The sequence below is a fragment of the Urocampus carinirostris genome, chromosome 1, assembly GCF_059441175.1.
Source record: "Urocampus carinirostris isolate Australia breed hairy pipefish chromosome 1, RoL_Ucar_1.0, whole genome shotgun sequence".
NCBI lineage: Eukaryota > Metazoa > Chordata > Actinopteri > Syngnathiformes > Syngnathidae > Urocampus > Urocampus carinirostris.
In genome coordinates, this window is record NC_142349.1 from 64,841,169 (window position 1) to 64,861,817 (window position 20,649).

At 38.1% G+C, this 20,649-nt stretch overlaps 1 protein-coding gene across 1 annotated transcript; it reads right to left on the reverse strand.

The window, feature by feature from the left end:
- Positions 1-71: 71 nt before the first annotated feature.
- On the reverse strand, positions 72-19,381 carry slc25a36a (solute carrier family 25 member 36a). Its single transcript, XM_088348504.1, has 7 exons — positions 18,967-19,381; positions 16,917-17,081; positions 14,270-14,347; positions 9,433-9,533; positions 4,122-4,188; positions 3,748-4,037; positions 72-679 (listed from the first exon to the last, which is right to left on the reverse strand). Exons 1-7 carry the CDS (start codon positions 19,005-19,007, stop codon positions 486-488), a joined length of 936 nt encoding a protein of 311 aa, XP_088204630.1. The 5' UTR covers positions 19,008-19,381; the 3' UTR covers positions 72-485.
- Between the last annotated feature and the right edge of the window lie 1,268 nt (positions 19,382-20,649).

Consider the following 20,649-nt stretch of genomic DNA (forward strand, 5'->3'; position numbering starts at 1 on the left):
ACTCCTCCCCCTTTTGTCAAGACAGAACGACACTGGATCTGAAAATAAATGAGTTTTTTAAGATAAAAATAAAGTCAGAATAAGCCAAATCCTACCAAAACAAGTCGTCTTCAAGCATTCCCCCTCCATAAGGATTTCTTCAGGAATGGTAAGCAGCAATTCACCTGATGCAATACCTAGGCCACTGAATTGTACAAATCAGAGGCTCCTTCTGTTTGTGCAACCTTTCTTTGTGCCAACTCATCTCTTATCCAAGGCAACATTCAGGAATCTCTCTCTTCAGATAAGGTAAGGACTGGAATGAGCAGTCCCGAGGTCGAATTGGTACCGAAGGTCTTCCTTCTTTCGGGTCTGAGGGATTGACTCGTTTGTACCTCGCTGTCCCGGTTCGGCGTCTTCGGTTTTCCTTTGGTCTTTATTCTCTCCATACCAAAGGCGAGCGATTTTTGAGTCTGTACACAGAGGAAGGAGGGAAAGGGTGCGGGCTAGCGACCTAACAGGTAGACCACCACTTCGTAGGTGCACATCATGATGGCAGTGTTAGGGATCTGTCTGACGAGATGCGTGGTGAGGCCGCGGTAGAGCGCCCCGTAGCCTTCCTCTCGGGGGACAGTCAGCAAAGTTTGGAAGAAGGAGCGGTACTTGCTCCCCTCTTCTCGTAGTCTTGTGCGAATTACCTCTGTGGTTGCAAAGAGAAGCAAAGACAATTGGATGAGAATGAACATAGTCATATATTCATCAAATTCAAATAGAGTTGCTTAACCACAACCTTTTGGGGGGTTCTGTAAAATGGATTCCCAATTGCATTGCTAGGTTAACATGTGAGCTAGTTTTACCTTTAATTTTTTTTACCATACTGCATCAACTACACTATGGTATACATCGCCATATTTTCCAATATTTAAATGAATCTAGAGTCGGGGTGAGAAACCTTTTTGCAGCTTAAAGCTCGTCTTAGTTATCGTTTAGCAAATTGCTACCAGCTTGATATGCATCTCTTCAAAAAAGAAGCAAGTCATCATGTTAATCCTATTCTATTACTATTACCATTATTAGAATTACTGTTAAAATAGGCCCAGTCAACTACTAAAACATATGCATTATATAAGGGCAATGAGTGATTAACATTTAAATTATAGGCAAATTAGGAAAAAAAAATTGGGAATGTTTTCATAGTCACAACCTGCTAGTCGGGTGTTGTTAGGGCTACTTGTTGCCCGCGAGCATTATGCTAGTGACCCCTGCCATACAGTATACAGAGACTCCTTGCTACTTCGCGCTTCAGTTATAACTGGTTCACTCCTTTGCGGATTTTGAATAGAATTCATTTTGTCTTTATTGTCATCGATATAAACGTATTGAGTGAATTGTGTTCTGCAGACAGCGGGGACCGATGAGTGTGGGCGATTTTGGGCTGGTGTGACTGTCTATGTGCACGACTGTGATAGGGTAGTGTATGGTGTCAATCAAACAGTGGACAGGCCCTGCATCTAAACAATCTGGGAAGCATAAATTGAAAATAAATTCATCAAATTAATCTGACTTTAAATGAAGTCAAAGGAGCGCAGCGAAATTGTGCATTATAATCGGGTTCCGGAAGCAACTCAGGTGGCAACTGGGAGAATACGTTTGTTACCTCACCTCTCGATTACTGTAATGCACTACTCTCCAGTTTCCCAAAGTCCAAAATCAAAAGCATTCAGCTGGTACAAAATGTTGCAGCGGGGCTTTTAACCAAGACAAGAAAGTTTGATCACATTACCCCGATTTTAGCAAACCTGCATTGGCTCCCTGTTAGCTATAGATGTGATTTTATGCTTCTGTTGGTAATATACAAAATCATGCATGGACTTGCTCCTTCAGGTCTGTGCAGCGCTTTGAGACCCTTTGTGATTAAGGGCTATACAAATAAACATGACTTGACTTGACTTGGTGCTGCTAGCCCGGCCTACTGCTAACAGCTAGGCTAACAGCTCCACTAGGCCACCAAGCGGACCCTGTATCTTTCCAACAACAGGTCCATTAGCCATGAAACGAATGACATTGAGCTTCGAAGTGGGAACACGCTACATTCGGTACGTTTTTTTTGCAATCATTCGAGGTAACCCATTGCTAGCGCGCAGCTCTTTAAATTGCTTTCTTACACTGAAAGGGGAAGCCCTCCAATTTTGTATAATAAAAATAAAACCATTCATTGAACTGCAATTACGTGTTGTGTGTCATTATTTCTAGGTCTATAATTGTTATTTTGTTACATCATTTACTCTATCAGTAATGATGTAATCTCAAGGCAAGTTTGACACTTTATGAAGTTGGGATGCTACTTCGCGGGTGGTTCTGGTCCCCATTACCGTGAAAACCAAGGTATCTCTGGATATAATTTTCACTAAGCCACAAAAGCATGATTGTTTACAATAAAACACCAAACCTATATAAGTTGCCAACTGCAGACAATGTATTTTTTCAGCGTAGAATAAAAATATAGTTTCCGGTGTATAATAACACAAAATTAGCTTTAGGAATAAAGGAACAGGTTGGTTTCTGTCATCGAAAAGGTTAATTAGCTTGTGTCAAGAGAAAGAAGATAGTTTGGGCAGTGAAGAAAACATTAACTTTTGACAAAGACGACAAAGGTGAATTTTTGGCGAGGAAGATCACGCAGGAAAATAAAAAGCTATTTTTTAGCGAAAGATCCAGATACAGTAAATAGTGTATGTGTAGGAAGATATTACTTTTGGGTGTGGAAAAAGGCCATGCTTAAAAATAAATTAAGAAGACAATATTTGTTTCTGGCGCACTCAAAAATGATGCTAGTCTTTGTTGTAGAGAAGATGTACTTTCTGGCCTATCTGAAAAAGCTAGTTCCTAGTGTAGAAAACAACACTGTTTTTTTGCAAAGATGATGATGCTAATTTATGAAATAGAAATGAGGTCACCAACTTTCATAAAGCCGAGTAACTTTTTGTCACTTTTTAGCGCGAAAAGCTACAAGTTTGATATACATTTCTAAAAAAAAAAAACTTATCATATCATTACTATGTTGTTACTAAGTATTGATGTTATTACCTGGTTGTGATTATTTAGAGTTAAGTTAAAATAGGCTCAGTTAACCATCAAAACATGCCAGTTTAAAGTCTAAGTTACTAAAAAAATCATTATGACCCATCACTGGTGAGCCATTTTCTGAACCAGTCCGCAGGCTCCTTAGGACAGTGATTTTCAACCACTGTGCCGCGGTACACTAGTGTGCCGTGAGAGATCGTCAGGTGTGCCGTGAGAAATTATCCAATGTCACTTTTAAACATTGTATAAAACATGTATGAATTACATTAAATATGATATCATTGTCAAGTGTCTGTGCTGTAAAAATTGGGGGTATTATAAATTATATTGTAATTAAACACACTGTTCAGTGTCATTTTACAACATTTTTGGTTAGTGGTGTGCCGCAAAAGTTTTCCAATGGAAAAAAACGTGCCCTGGCTCAAAAGAGGTTAAAGAATATTGCCTTAGGACACTACTGGGTGTCCCAGGTATAGCAGAAACATCTCTTTTAAAATTTTCAAATTGAAAAAATCTTCGAAGAAGACACTGTCATCTTCACCATAGAAGAAAACAACGCTAGGTTTCCATGTGTTTCAAGCACAATGTAGCATGACATTAAAATTACGTTTTTTAATATAAGACATTTGTAGATAATATTAAAATTGGGAAATGCATTATGTGTAATTCAGATGCTTTAATTACCGTGGGGGTATGCAATTGTGGTGGCACAGGTCTTGGACGTGGCGGCAGCGAGCATCATGCCAACAAAGTCCGAGGCGTCTTTGACAGTTTCCTCCTCGCCCTCCATGCTCGTCTGAGCCTTTGACTGCAGCAGCTTGCGTTTGATGCTTTCATAGATGACAAAATGGATGACCGTCTCAGAGATGCCCGCGTACGAGGCCGACATGCCCTTGTAAAAACCCCGCAGGCCGTCCATTTGGTACACCCGCCGAACACAGTCGAACGCATTCATTCGGCGCTCGCCCCGGTTCCTGCAATCGCAATAAAAATCACTTATTACAACAAAAACACCCTTTTTATGCTGCGTGATGACGTTGGTCTGTAAAGCTTCTCACCTGGAGTCTAACTGCATGCGGGTCTTTATCAGCCAAATAGGGTTGGTGGCTGTGATGGCGGTGAACCCTAAAAAAGAACAGTTCAGGTTCAGACACACGTAAAGCCCCTTGTAATTACATTACATCTCACACACAGTTTATTCTACACTACTGAACAGGACAGTGCAAGGGGCAATGGATCTTTAAATGGATTCGCTTCTGTAATTGGATTTAAATAAGGAGTCACGGACATGAATTCATTGTACATATTAACTTTGACATGGATACAAACTGTCCTTGTTTAGCAAATGATTCTTAAACTAATGCCAGAGCAAGAATGGAAATATACAAAATGTACCCCTTATCATCATGGCATACTGTGAAAAATGCCAAATAACAAACGTAATTTTGTTTACAGTATTGACACATTTTGATCTTGCGATCTCAAACATATGCACATCACATTTTAGTGATTTAGCAGTGTTTTTCATTAGATTTATGCCAATTTATGAAGTTTTACAATTACAAGCTCACCCCCCCAAAAACACTTGTGAAGCACAAAAAAAAACATGTTTGGAGGAGATATCCTCCATAGGAAATAGGTGTTCAACGAGAAGTTTTTTCTTTTTCATTGATAATCCGGTAAAAATGAATAAAAAGGTTTTCTTTTTTGGACCCAATTTTAAGAAACATTTTCAAAAGAGAAAAATAACAGATACAAATAGTTTTAATGGTTATGGTTGTAAGAAGTATGATCGTAGTTAGGCCTATTTGAGAATTGCCTCATTAAGTTATATCGAATGAGGCAACAAATGTTGTAATAAGGCACTGATGACAAAAGGGAAATTGATTTTTAAGAATATAAAAAAAAAAAATCTGCAAATAATCCCAGGCTTTAAGTGCAGTGACTATTCAATGAATTAAGTTCAAAATAAATCAAGAGAAGATTAGTAAAGATATTTGAGTCACAAAATGTATAACGTCAACTTTATAATAAATGGCCATTTCTGGTCTTTTTTTTTTTAATAATGGTGATTTAAATGGCCAATGCTAGCGAGGCCAACTGTTATTTGCCTTCATTTTTGTACTCTCTGACACGAATTGCTTTCCTGGCAGGACATTTCTTTGCTTTAGCTTATTTGACTTTCTTTCCAGGATGTTATTTTAAAGGGCATTAGTCCATATTGATGTTTCAAATGCATAAACAACTGAGTGTATCGAGTTTATTTACTTTACGTGAACTAAACTGTGCAGGACAAGTCATGCACCTAGCAGAAGCGCTAAGACCAGAGCAAAAGAAACCTGAGTTGCATCTAACATCTTGGTACAACAGCCCTATGTTGACGCAGGTCGGTTGCAGAAAAGAACATAAAGAAGAAGAGGAAGAGGTAGAAGACAAAAAGAGGGGGAAAGTGAGAAGGTAGCGTCTATGGCATGTACTCACGGGGGAGGGGCAAAGCTCCTCCAGCTCCTCCCCGCTGCAGCTAGTAGCCTGCAGATATGGGGAGCTCAGTTGGCGGGGATGTCCCACCCAGGGGTGAAAGCTTTACAGTAAAGCCCTAAAATAGACACAGGCTTTTCTGGACCACAGTCACACACAAGCAGCAGTCACTTCCAACCACCCTACCCGACCCCAAAACCCTTTATAGAGATGGAGGCTTCCATCATTACCAGACTCTAAACCCCATCCTATTTGTTTTGTATACTGCGTTACTAACTAACCCAAATAAAAGGTAGTTGGAAAAAAACGGCGAACGACTTTAAATTACAGTTCCTGTTATTACCGTGCATAACACACTGTGTTAAATAAACTAAAAAACATCTCGAGTAAAAGGGGAAATGCTAACCTTGTCTGTGTCAAGTACAAAAAAAGGTAAGATCCGGAGCCCGAGCCCAAGCCCAAGTCCAAGCCCAACCTAAATTTCGGCAAAGATCAGACGCAAAACGCCAATCAGCCAGGCTTTTCTTCTCTTGTACATAAATATTGCCACGCTAATATCACAGTGCGCCGAGGCGTTTCAAGGGCGTTAGTAATTTTGGCCATAAGAGACCGTAGTCTGCAAAAAAAAAAAAAAAAAAAAACACTAGTTGCCTCATCATTACACGTACTTAACTCATGCATAGTCAAATTCTTCCACTCTCAATTTAATGTACTGCGCTAGATTCTTTAGGAAATACTGCTGCTAAAGTTTATGGCCCAATTCGCAACCTGTCAAAATGACAGACGGCCTAAAAATGTTCACGTAGACTAGAAAAAAAACCATTATGGAAAATTGTTGGTTAATGTAACCTTTGCAGACACAGAAACATAAACGATGTAAATGTTGTTTATCTTAGATTTTGTTACAAAAGACAGACTTTACTGTTATCATAAATCACTTCTGCTCCTGAGCCCTATCAAATAAAATAGGAAATTTCAGGTTTGTTTCAGGCGCGGTCCTGCAAATCAAGTCAAGTGGTCGGTCTCGGGCTGGATCGGGCTTCAATTCCGGTGGGCCTGTGGCAGGTTGGGCTCGATTTTGGGTGGGCATGATCTTACCTCTGTTTTTCAGTAGGAGCTAATGTTGAACTCATTTAGCCTTTTCAAACCTGGCTGGAATGATTAACCTTATGATTAATCCATGTCTTGTGCTGTTTAATAATGTATGGTGCAGTCTGGAAAATAGACCGTCAAAGGCGGGGGATATCACTGTACAACAGCTTGTGTGTTTATCATCATTGCACTTCACAAAATGTTGTTTGTACTTATTTTTGTGAAAGTTTTATTATGTTGTATAAAAACAGGGCTGTTATCTTTTTAATTCATCTCAAAGCCAGCTATTTTGCCACTTTTGCTCAACTGTAAAATTACATAAGAGTAGCTCAGCTTGCAGGAAATAATTGATCGTGGCTTACAATTTTGTGAAGTCGAGCTGACATTTAAAACGGCATGTTTTTTTATATCAATGTGGCTTCTTAATAGGGATGCCAACATTGACTGTGGTTTGACCTACTTAAGGAGTCAGCCTATGTGGTGTCAGCTGAATCAGAAACGTACTGTATATGTGGATGTAAAACTGGGAAGTCTTCATCCGCCAAAATAACAAAAAATGTGCCTATCCTATGGCATCGCTTTGCAAAGTTAGTTTGATTACATGACAATACAAAACCTAGTTTTTAAATCAAGCAAAGCAAAATTACTTCCATATGAAAGAGTTGTTTTGAAAGTGCTCCTTTTTTTCTAAGTTAAGTCGTGTATGTGCAACAGAAATAGGCACTGCGGAGCAAACATATTTTGAGTCATATGACAAGGAGAAGTACTGAGCAGATGAATGTTGCCAAGTGGTTATAAAACCATTCCCATTCGGTTTGGCACAGTCAATCATGGACTTATTTGAGAATTGCTGCGACTGTATCTTGAACCAATATAAACGGAATCAACTAAAAGATTGCGAAATTAGGCTTGAAATATTTGAATCTGTGCTTATGACAAGGTTAGCATTTCTTCAAATATATATTTATATACAGAAGTTTCCTAATTCACTTTCACTGGCGCGATAATAAAACGCTGATGAAAAACAACAAAAGGAAGATACAAACCAGAAAGTGTTCATCGCCATAAGCAATGCTATAATCATAACAATGAAAAGCCACAATTTACTACTACTAATTGAAATCACCATCATACCAGTGTAATGAAATGAGGTGCTACCTGACGGTTCCGCCCGAGTGCCAGGGGCCCCTGTTGACCACTGGGGGCCGTGCTCACTCCTCTATACAGACAGAGCAAAGAAGGGGGCCCAGACCACATTGTAAAAATAACAACTAGGATGTTAAAAACCATTTAGAGCCCTCACAAGAGACCTCAAAGTGAAAAATAATAATGTAAATGAAATTTTAAAAAAGGGGAGGTAATGGTTGAAATAAAAAAAGGATTTATGCGGGATGTGGGGGTGTTTTTTGTATGAATTTCTAAAAAGCACAACCTAAACTTCAAGGACCTTGTGTTGTTTTCCTAAAAGTACCAAACACAGACTGTGTATTAGTGCAGATGTTAGTACTGGCACAATGCAGACTTGCAGAATAAGTTGAGTTAAATAAGCCAGCAAGTACTCACTTTAAGGTACTATCATGGTTTTAAAAAATGACCACATAATCCAGTTACAACTTGTGATGGCACAGTGGAACCTTAAATTTCAAACATTCGTAATATGAACTTATGCCTCTCAAACGGTCTGAAAGAAATGTCATGCCATACATACGAAAATCTAAAAAGACATCAATTCAGTGCAATTAATTATCTAAGGTCAGTGATTACCTAACATAACCGTGGGGTGTAAAACACGGCATTGTATGATTGGACTTAGCGATTGTGCGAGATATAAACCCATAAAACGAGTTGTCGAAAAAGATCTGATTTTATTTGCAAAATGTGCAATATAAAGTAAATCCTAACGTAAAGATTAGATTTGACGAAGAGATTATTATCCACACTTGTACTGAAGCCTGGAGAAACAAGTAGTTGCTCATGTGATTAGCACATGTGATATGCAAACACTCACCAGCATGCTAGCGTGGCTAACAAGGTCACGGTTTGTCATAACGTACACCAACTGGTTTCTTGTTTGTTTTTGCTTTGTCTAACGTTTGCCTGTCGTGAAGGGTTCACTACATTAAAAACCCCGATGGTTTCCCTCCAGGAAAAAAGGAAAGGCAGGCTGCTTGGTTTCATTTTGTTGACACACTAGTTGACATGTCAGGTCAACTCCACAAGCCCCTGCTGCTGTTTACAGAAACACTTGCATTGGCAAAGCCGAAATAGAAACCAAACAAGTTAACATTAGCTGCTGTTTACGATTTGTATCTTAAAAAAACACGGTGCATGTAGAACAATTTGATTTTTAAGGTCCCACTATACTTTTTTGAATGCCCTTTACAGACTTTATATACCGGAGGATTACAGTTGAAACTTGACACAGTTTAGAATTCTTGTCTGATCCTTAAGAGTCTTAAATTGTGCTTTCTGGTACACCTCTTTTGATATATCCGAATAGGTAAAAAAAAAAACATACAAAGAAAGTATTATCTTTAGCATTCTTTAAATAGTCAGGTACGTTTGTAATGAATCTACATTTGTAAATAATCACGAGATGGAAGGGGAGGGAGGGGTGAGGAATTTAACGTGAAAAAAAATGATTTATCTCGTGAATATTGGAGATTAATTCTATCATACTTTGGGCTTTTTGTCTATCAGCCCATTATTTGAGTGCTACTTCTCAAGCAGACTGGCTGGCAGCCTCAAGTTATCTGGACAGACAAACGGACATAAGGGAGGGGGGGAAACCATGTTTACCTGCCATCCCTGCAGACACCATGTGCACCTGGGTGGAGTCTGCCTCCAGCACGCCATTAAGCTTCTCCTTGGCTGTTGAATAGGCAGCAAAATAGATTGCCCTACAGAAAATAAGGATATGATGATTGATGGAAGCGGGTTGTGGAGTAGTAAATTTCAGAGCCCCTCAACACACATTCAAGTTAAAACAAATCCACTCCCCAAAACGGGCTTTGTGGCAAGCCCCAAGTGCATGAACGATTAACCAATTTTGTGGCATATTACGATATTGCAAATCAAAATTGTAATGCGCCACTATTATTTGCAGATGATAAGACAGGGCAAGCCAAGAATTGCCAGTCACTTAAAATTTACTTAAGAAAATAAAAAAGATTCTTTGCTTATTACCATTTTGTAAACAACTTGAAAATTTAGCAAAATAAAGAAAATAATCTTAGCATTTTTATAACGACCGTACATATTACATAATCGGCTTTAGAAGCATTTCAAATCTTGATAATAAGCCGCAAGTGGAAACAAATCTGAGTGGATTTAATCAACATTTCTGCTGGGTGGGATTAAACTCTACAACCTCTCCGAACTGTCCTCATTTCGAAACGTGAGTGAATACATTACCTCACAATAACCTTGATGCTTATCTCTGTACTTAATAAGTCATGTATAATGCAAGATGTTCCATACGCTGCAAACACAAGATATTGCAACCCGACTAAAGCAGGGGTGTCTTTTAGGAAGACTATTTCAGCTAGGGAGGAACTGAACTTTTTGTTTGACATCCTCACAGTCACGTTGGCAGAAAAATACACAACATCAAGTAAAAATCAATTTGTGTACTAGAGCTGCGCAACTTAGGGGGAAAAACCCTAATTGCGATTTTTCAGACCAGTATGGCATTTTCGATGCAATTTAAAAGGAAAGCATTTTCTGTGCTTGTTTTGTTTTTGTGAGTACTTAACCCTTGGGTGAACGACCTACCGGTACATACACTGAAAAATCGGTGGACAAAAAATAAAAATACTAATGGCATTATGTCATGGAAATGTTTTATGAGGGATACCAGGAAAATGACAATATTACAACTTTTTTTAAACATTTTTAAGAGTGACAACGCATGTGGTCGTTTTATGTTAATACTAGTGACAGGACATGTCTGTACCAGTCACTGGTCCTTTTGGAGTGTCCAAATGGCAACTTTGGACACACCTAAACTATCCATGGAAAACTGCAGTGATTATTTCAGTTGAAGAGAAAATTTCAGAATGTAACAGTTCAAAAGAGACCAAAACCATCCAGATTTTTAAAAAAGATTCAACAACAGCATTTAATTTACTTTGGGTACGTCTTGGATTGGGATTTTAGTTCAATTTTACCATTTTGTTAATTGGGTTAAACTTAAGTAAACAGCACCCTTTTATCGCAGTGTCTTGCGATTACACAGTTGCACTATGTTACATTGCAATATTGCTTAGATTTAAGTTAATCGTGCAGCCCCAAGATATACTGATAGAAACAAATTAACACCATAGAATAAATTTGCCTTATAAAATACTTTTAGTTTGATGCTAACACGCTGCAAAAACACCATGGTAAAGGGACTATGGCTAGTTGAACATGACTAGCAGGCAGACAATAGTTCAGCGCCAGCCCAAGGCATAAGCGATCGAAGCAGCTGCTAAGGGCATTAGTACATTAGTTGTTGCTGTTAATTTACAACAAAAATCATTCCCATTTCCTTGTTTCAGGTATCTCTGTGCATTTATGCTAATTTAAGTATTCGTTTGAGTTTAAATTTAGTACACTTGTTGCAGTTGAATTAAAACACAAATAATAGCGCTGACTGTGTTTGCGGTAAATAATTGGTTTATTTTGTTACTTCACTTACTTACTTCCTTAAAGATGGCCTAAATGGCTTTCAGTATCCCACTTTGTACTATATCACTTTGAATATTTAGTGTATATGAATTCCAGGCTGCTCTTGTAGTTGAATTTGGTACCATTTCAGATTATATACCATAGGTGAAACATGACTGGCTGCCTTTTGAGGTTTTATGTATTGATTTCTGTGTAGCCAGTAGGGGGAAGTTGCTCACTTTGCCATATAATAATTTGAAATGACTTTTCTGCAAATGTTCAAATCTGTTGTCAGCTTATGTGGCTCTAATCATTGTTTATTATAATTTAACTACAATAGAAACATCTCACATCTAGGATTTTAGAATATATCGTAATACAAGTAGAACATGAAATGAGCTATAAGCTCAAGTACGCCGTTAATGGAGGGCCCCCAAATCCAATTTTTCTGAGCTTGGGCCCTGCAATACCAAAAGGACAGTCTCAGAAAATTAGAATATTGTCAGTTAATATTGTCATTTCATGTAATGTAAGTTGAAGAAACAGATATGCCATACATCAAGGATTCATTGCAAATCAAGTGAAATACTGCAGGCGTTTATGATTTTAATATTGTGATATTAATTTGTCATAATCAACAATATAGAAATGAAATGATCTGAAATGAAATGATCTGCATTTATATAGCGCTTTTCAAGTCAATGACTTCCCAAAGCGCTTTACATTGTGCTTCACATTTCCCAATAGCGGCCGTGATCTGTGCAGCCATGTAAGGCGCTAACCTGCTTATTGGGGGTATTGGGGGTTCAGTGTCTTACCCAAGGACACTTCGGCATGTAACACGGACAAGCCGGGATTCGAACTGGGATCCCTTAATCCTAAAACGATCGCTCTACCTCCTGAGCTACTGCCGCCCCGAAATAAAATACATTCAATTTTTCTGTTGAATCCAGAATGTATGAGTTTGTTTTCTAACCTGCATTACAGAATTTTTTTATCACAATATTCCAATTTTCTGAGAAACTCAAGCATATCTTTTATGCCATCGTTTCTCAACCCTTTATTAGCTAAGCACAAACGTAACATACTAAAGACGAGAAAATCTTATTTTATGTTAAATAAGTCAAGATACGAGTGTCCTTATTTTTCTAAAATAGCACTTCTGCCAGGAAGGAGGGATCAATCTATTGTTACTCAGGCATTGCTAATAATTTTCCCTCTACTCAATATTCAAAAAGTAAAGGCAAAAAAATATTTAACAATCTCCATCATCATGGACATTTCCACTAAGGCCTCATTAAGATCATTTAAATTATTTTTAAGCCGGTAGGTGATGCTATTTTAACAACATTTTTCTATTATCAAGATGTAAGAAATAATTGTTTTGGATCTACAGTAAAAAGTAGAAAAAAAGAAAGGTGAGAGATCGGATGGCAAAACAACTGCCTCATAACTGGAACAACCCACTGTGATGATACAGTGGTTACACGACCGCTGTGTCACAGCTGGCACCACTTTATGTTGCAGTTTTCTGACAGAATCTGGTAGGCTGACGTCACGCTTTTATGTAATCCTGATTAGCCAAACTCTGTGAAAAGGAACGTTTCAATTCTGACCGTTTTCGAAGTAAGAGATTTGGTTCCTTGCACGAACTTAAGTGCATTCCTACTGATTAGACAGCCTCTCATATCAGCTGCCAATTTTGTATTTGGTAGCCAGAAACTAACAAAGAAACGTTTCCAGAAGAGTCAAGTAACTTGCAAAAAACACATTGAGCAATAACAGTGACTCCCACTGAGAAAAACTAACAAATAACCGGCTATAGTAAATCCGCGGAGATTTGCAGTTCCCCCGTTTTTTGCACATTCTCATTTTTTGAGGGTGTAACTTTTCCACACCTATTTTCAGTTTCTGTGATCTTTTTATAATTGTATTTTTCCAATAAAGCAGTTTATCAAAAAAAAAAGCGTACTAGGTTCATCACAATTTATTGCATCAATACAATTTGCTGTATGGTAGATCAAAACAATTTTTTCGGGTTGTCAAAAAATACTTGGACATTGCTGTAAGTTGGATTTTGTATCCTGTACATCTATTTCCGAGTATAGGACAATCCTGTAGTGCTTATTTACGCCGCATGGTAGTGTGAGAAGTCACCCAGCATCCACCCCAAAGAAGAAATCCGGCTTCTACTTTTTAGTTCATGTGTAATGGTACTGTATCTCTAGCGTGCTGAGAACTTTGAAGTTTTCATTGTTTAATGTATCATGCATCCATTCAATAAGGTTGGTGTAAAGTGTAAAGAGGCGAACCGTTTCTTTTGAAATGAAAGTGGAATAAGAAAGATTGATGCGGTTGAGAAAATGGTTGGATCGCTTTTTTTCGGCCTCTCTCTACCACGGAGGACGACCTCTTGAAGCCTTCCAAAGTCTTCCAAAAGTAAGTTAAACTCAATTTTATTTATCTTTATAGAGCATATTATTTTATAAAATGTTTATTTTTTAGTACAAAACAGGTTACTTATACAAGCCTTAAACATACAAAATATAGCACTGAAGCAACTTACGAACAAATTCAATTTACGAACGATCGTCCGGAATCTCGTTCATAAGTAGGGCAGTGTCTGTACTGTTCCTTATTGTCTGCATGCTAAGGCCACTATGTGTCAGTTTACTGAAGTCGATTATACTAACTAATTGACACTAATATTTTCGTGACTAAATTAGTTAAAGGGCATTATTAACCAATATTGTCGAATTCAATTATTTTCTGTAAGCCCTTATAGGTAGGATAAAAAAATATTACAGTGAGTAAAAGCAACAATAACACTGTCAGCAAATGTATAAATTTCTACAGGTGATTTTCTCACACCCTTATCCAATGGAGCTCTACCAACTGCATGAACAAGAAAGAAGTAGTCTATTCCATTTTATTTGTGCGCACCTCTGTCATTACACAGCCTTATCAATCCAAACAGTGAGCATACCTAGAAGGTGCCACACCCACAAGGTTGGGTCCCAGTCCCCTAAAGAGAGACCGCAGTCCTTCTCGCTCGAAGATCAATCTGCAGATAGAAAATTGAATCAATAAGCGGAAGGACATGTTATAAATAAAAATTATGTGAGTATTTGTATTTGAATACTAAGTGCATGAATTATTCTGATACAGAAAACAACTGAACGCTATAGCAATTGACACTACAACTAATAGTAAATGTGGACACAATGTGATCCTTTCATAGCAGATGGATGACAAAATTATCACTTGTAGAGAAGCCTGCCAATGCCATGACCTTTAATATCTTATAAATACAGATTTTATAGGGCCGCGATCAACCTACTCAGACACCCGAAATAAATCATGTTACATGTGCCTTTGACCTAGTTATCTTCACAGTAGTAAGACGACGACAACCTGGGTTTAATTAATACGGTCACCAAAATAACAACTTTTTATTAATTACCATGTATTCATTGCACCCTTACTGTACTGTTCATTTTTAATGCATTCTTCCTTAATAATAACTCCTATGGTAAGCTGCCATGACTACTCACATCCATTCAAAGTAAGTATTTACAAGGGGGAAAAAAACAAAACTCAAAATAAATTAAGTGGCCTTTGCTATGGTCATCTTTACAGTACTATGAATGATGAATAATTCCCTTCATTTACCCCTTCAAAAGTACTGTCAAGAGAATTCAAAGACAGAAAATGTATCATTTTCTATCAAATGTGACCGTTTCCACAGGAAAGCTTTGGAAAGATGTTTATTTTTACCTGCATACGATAAAAAAATCCCAATCCCAATCTTTCATTTTAATTTATGTCCCACGATCTGAATGTAAAACTGTTACTCACAGTTACTCCAACGGGTACATAACAAGGCTTCCTCTCAAAGAATGTTGACCTACTTCTGCACATGTTTTTATTCCCATCCGCCCAATCGCTCTATTCTCGTACGTCCTTCTCTGACCTGTAGTGCGAAGTTTCTTCTCGTAGCTACACAAGTGACTGATTTGTATGGCTCTACTAAAGTGGAGATGCTCAGCAAGGAATGCCACTGCACTGCAAATTTCTTAAAATCCTGCCATTTTCTATCTCTTGTCTTGTTTAAGGGAATGAATAAGGCAGAATTTAGCGATAGACGTGCTGCCAGTCATTCACAGAGCACATAGCGACGAACAGCCTGTCAAAATCAAGCCTACAGGTATTTAGAGCCTCGGGTCTCTCTTTGTTGCCAACTTTCTGCTAAATTAAGGAAAAATTTTATTGTGGAAGGTGACATACTGTTTTACATGAAGAGTTATAATTTGCTCTCGAGGCAAATATTTGAGACTAAGCCAACGGAGATCTTTTATTATTTTGGATAGTGAAACCTTATACACACATTGTCCCACAAATGGTTTTACAAACAGGGGAAATTAGTTTGCCAGGGATTGTAATTACAGTGAATGTTTGCAGAATTCAATAAAAAAAAATAAAAAAAACTCCACGATGACTTTAAAGTATCTTAAATGATGTGTGTTGATGTGAATGTGATTTTTCAAACGTTTAACGACAAATGCATGTTTGAGTCATTACTCAAACAATGTCACTTAGGTTGTTTTTTTGTTGATGACATGCAAAAATGACAAATATAAGACTAAATCAACAGAGGAGTCCAGGAAGTTTTATCAAGGGTTTGTGAGGAATGCGATTGCATTATTTCACAGCTGTGTTAATGTATCACTTCTGGTATGCAGACTCTCCTTCGTGGTGGTGGCTGAGGAATAACTGAAATGAGGCTCAGCCTACAGACGCTCCCTACTTACAACCATTCAACTTAAGTAAAATGGCAGATGAGCACATTTTTGGGGATGTCGAAAAATATCTGGACATTGCTGCGAGTTAGATTTTGTATTGTGTGCACCCGTTTACAAGTGCAGGACATTACTGTGGTGCTTCTTTCTGCCGCTACCAGCGTGTGGCGCTGTGAGAGCTCACCCAGCATCCACCCCGAAGAAGAAATCCGGCTTCTACCTTCTAGTTCGTGTGTAAACATACTTGTACTGCATCTCTAGCGCTAAGAACTTTGACGTTTTCACTGTTTAATATCTCGTACATCCATTCAATATGCCTGGTGTAAAGTGTAGAGGACGAGAGCCGTTTCATTTGAAATTAAATTAAACTCTCTACCACGGAGGAGGACCTCTTGAAGCCAGTCTTCCAAAAGTAAGTTAAACTCAATTTTATTTATCTTTTTAGCGCATATTCATTTATAAAATGTTTTTTTAGAATACAAAACAATACAGGTTACTTATACAAGCCTTAAACATACTTACATAAAACTTAAACATACAATACATAGCACTGAAGAAACTTACGAACAAATTCAAATTACGATCGTCCAGAATCTTGATCGTAAGTAGGGCAGCGTCTGTACATGTGTTACAATGACTTTAACTCAACCCAATAAATGGGTTGTAATCATATTAAAGTACCTCAGTCTATTACCCTTGCAATAAAAAAAGATTATTGTGCTTCTGGTACTTCTTATCAAAGTACCCCAGTCTTTTACAATTGCATAAAAAACAGCACATTTCAGGCCACACGTAATGATTGTTTTGTGTGACATTTGTCATTGCCAGCCTTACTTTAGACAGTGCAGAGGCCCCGGTGGAGCAACACGGGCGACACTGGCTCCGTTTACAGTGCTGAGCTGGACTTCAGAGATATAAAGTGTAACAGAAGAGGACTGCAGTCTGGTCTTCACCACTTCCAGAGGACATGTCAAGATAGCCCCAACGGTACCCCCACACCTGTAAAAAAATCCAAAAGACAACGTTAAAAGAACAACTTTAAGCACATGACTTGGAAAAGTTTATCCTATCGTTTATTAGTAGTTACCAAACATATGATATAGGGAAAATTTTTGAATTGTTAGTGACCAGCAAGGCGGGAATTGATCGTTAATTAAGAAGAAGATCTATTTGTGACAGATTCATGTGTCATGTGATGATTTAGATACATATTTAGATGCCAGAGATGGAATACGCGGAATGGTTTTAGTAAGCTGGTGATCGGGTTGCTCTGACCTTAACTAAACTTACTGCTAAGAAGTAAACAATGTCCTGCATTAAAAATAAAAACACATAGATCTCAGTATTAACAGTTTAGAAACTGCTTCTTAACCTGGCTACTTCGTTCACCACAAAAATTTAGGAAGAACTTCTTCACTTTAAAATGGCAGAAAAACCTCAATTGAAAACCATGCTGTACATTTAAATTAAGTCACATGAATAAAATCTATATGGTGCATCGCACTGTCTCTAGTTGGCAGAAAAAGTTGTCTCTATTCATAGTTGCACTAGCTATATTTACCTTTAAGGTAGCCCAGCAGCATTCACGCAAAGGCAACGGTGACCTTTACCCTAGTTTTCAGTGCAGCGTTAACTGCTGCATGTGCAGGGGGCGTGAGCTCACTTGAGCAAGGAAAAATGTCGTACTGTAATCTTAGTTTTACCTAGAGCTACATTCTACAGTGAAGTGTCTCCTCGGATATGATATATTATCCAATTGCTACCGATGGATTTGTGAAGAGATGAGAGCGAAAGAAAACATGAGCAATGCTTATCGAAAAAGGTCCTACTGGCCTTTGTCATTAATGGAAGGACCATCAGACCTGTCTGCAGGATAGTTTATTGAGGCAAGATTGTGGAAAAAAAATGACCAATAGCTTGCCAATGTATAAAAGATGTATAGTCCTCTACTCTTCTCTTATTTTGGAATTATATTCCTGCTAATATGATTGCACTAGTTTTCACTGTACTTCTTTATGATGCACCTAAAACATATACAAGTGTAAAAGCACCATCTTGAAAATATTTGCCAATTTTATCCTAGTATTTTTATCGGTTTTTTCCTTTTTTATTACAGTTTATCCTGGAGTGGCCAGTGTAATTATATCGGGGGTGGTGTACTGGTAGTCTAAACAGCACTCCTTGTACTAAGGGTTATACAAATAAACATGAGTTCACTTTGGGGATATGTTGTAAGAGTCACTATTGTAAGTTGAAAATGTAATATTTTTGTTTATTATTTTATTTTTGTGGCGTCAGATTGAGTTTTCTTATTTTGATTAAGCAAGGGAAAAGGGAATATGGAGAGGCACTTAAACGCTTTAGCTTACTCCCTTTGAGCACATGTTTTTTATTATTATTGTTGTATTGTAAAGCATTTTGAGCAAATATTTTTGTGGTTTCTTTTTGTTAATTAGTGGTTAAATGTTGTTCTTTTTGCTGTGTCTTGATTACAAATCCACAAACACCACGATGACAAAATTTTTTTTTAGTTCTGGCTAATTCCTTTAGCACGATGTGATTGTCCTTACACCATCATTTTTACATAGAGATAAAATAATGTTTAAAAACGTCACCCAGTTGTCAAAACAAAAGAAAATTTCAAATTAAAAGCAAGCTTTATTCTGATAACACCGGAAGTGCGGCCATTAGATGGGGTAGAAGCCAAATCGTTATATCAGTCTATTTTTCGAGAATGGCAAGTGAATTCCTCGCACTGTTGGAAATCATTAACGTGATTATAGTAAACATTGCGAAGTTGCCTTACTAAACGATCGAAACTACAAATTACGACATCATTTTAAAGCCTGACATCGCGGACGTCAAAAGATGGAATTGAACTCACCCCCCGGCGAACAAATGAACCAGTGTGTCCCTTTGGCTCATTATTTAGCATACTCTGCCAAGCAGAAAACCCCCAAGCTGCGGCAGAGTCGCAGGAAAAAAAGGGGGGGGTGGAAAATGATCACCGTCCCGTGGATGTTTGTTTGCCGTCGTAGGATGCACACGTTGGGCACAACGACGAAGGTTGCCGATGATGATCCGGTGGAGGCGGACACCAGTCAGGGCCCTGTCGGATTCGAGATCTGTTTTCTCGGCCTTAACAGCTAGCTACTGTTTTCTGGACCGAAACAAGAGAAAACAGCAACCACGACTCGCCTTCGTTTGATAATGTGCGTCTCAAATCGTGAATTTCGAACTTGCACTCTTTCGTCCGATTGTCGTCCTTTGCTCAGGTCGTTGCGGCAAGAGGGCAGAGCTCAGTGTATTTAACTGGACTCTGATAGGCTGGGAATCGCGGCCGGCGATTGGTTATTTCCTCGGTGACGTCACTTGGGCTACGCCCTGATCACGCACCGTTCACATGTTCAGCGATTCAATTATTAAACCACTGGGAAAACGGTTGGCTTAAATCTTAAACTTGTTGATATTTTTTTAATTGCAAGCAAATTATAACATGAATTAATTCATATGTGTATAGGATAGCATATGGCATTCTACTGAATACCTGTCAGCTGTGTGTTAAGCTGGGAGCATGGCTGCAGACAGAAAATGAATAAATGGCCTATATTGCATACCTGTCAACCTCCACGTCTCCATGCCCTTACAAACTGTCGTATTTTCCCTTACAAAATACAAAATAATCTTACACCATATTTTTTTTCAAACGTGTTTATTTATGTATGGAAATTTATACAGGAGCACAATCTTTTTACGTTTAAACAACATGGGTTTAGGTCCGGACATTCTACCATGACTAACTTAATAGCTCATTTGAATAATATTACCAGTATGTTTTTTGTTCACAATATGGCTGGTCATGTTGTTTACTTAGACTTTTGCAAAACTTTTGATAAAGTGTCTCATACCAAGCTTTTACAAAAACTGAAATGCTATGGTATTAGTGGAAAACTGCTTGAATGGATAACAGCATATTTGTCAAATCGTAAACAATGCGTAAAAATTGATGATGTTCTTTCAGCATGGTCGGAAGTTTGTAGTGGGGTACTGCAGGGCTCAGTACTAAGACCATTATTATTTCTGTTTTTTGTGAACGACCTACCTGAGGCCATTCAAAGTAGTGACATCTCAAATTTTGCCGATGATGCTAAACTGTCGGCTTTCTTACCAAAAACCCAGGTTACAGGAACAATTGATTCTCTCCAAAATGACATTAAATCAGTTTTTCTTTGGTCCGAAAAGTGGCAACTGCAATTGTCATCTCATAAATGCTTAGCACAGTCGTTTTTACATGGTTCTGTTCCGCTGTATAACATTAATGATCATGATTTGCATGTTGTTACTGAACATAAGGATCTGGGTGTCACTCTTACTTCAAACTTAAAGTTTATCACGCATATCGCCAAAATTACCAACAAAGCCAATAACATAGCATCAAACATTTACAGAAACTTTCACAACAAGAACCCAGCATTCTTAGTTCGAATGTTTTGCGTTTATGTTAGACCCGGGTTAGAATATAACAGCGTTGTGTGGAACCCTTACTTACTCAAGGACGTTAACCTAC

Coding starts and splice junctions, on each gene's coding strand:
- slc25a36a (XM_088348504.1), bottom strand. CDS start 19,007: ATGAGCCAAAGGGACACACTGGTTCATTTGTTCGCCGGGGG. Junction 14,348..16,916: donor GGGCCTCTGCACTGTCTAAA/GTAAGGCTGGCA, acceptor TTCTATCTGCAG/ATTGATCTTCGAGCGAGAAG. Junction 4,038..4,121: donor CGCATGCAGTTAGACTCCAG/GTGAGAAGCTTT, acceptor TTGCGATTGCAG/GAACCGGGGCGAGCGCCGAA.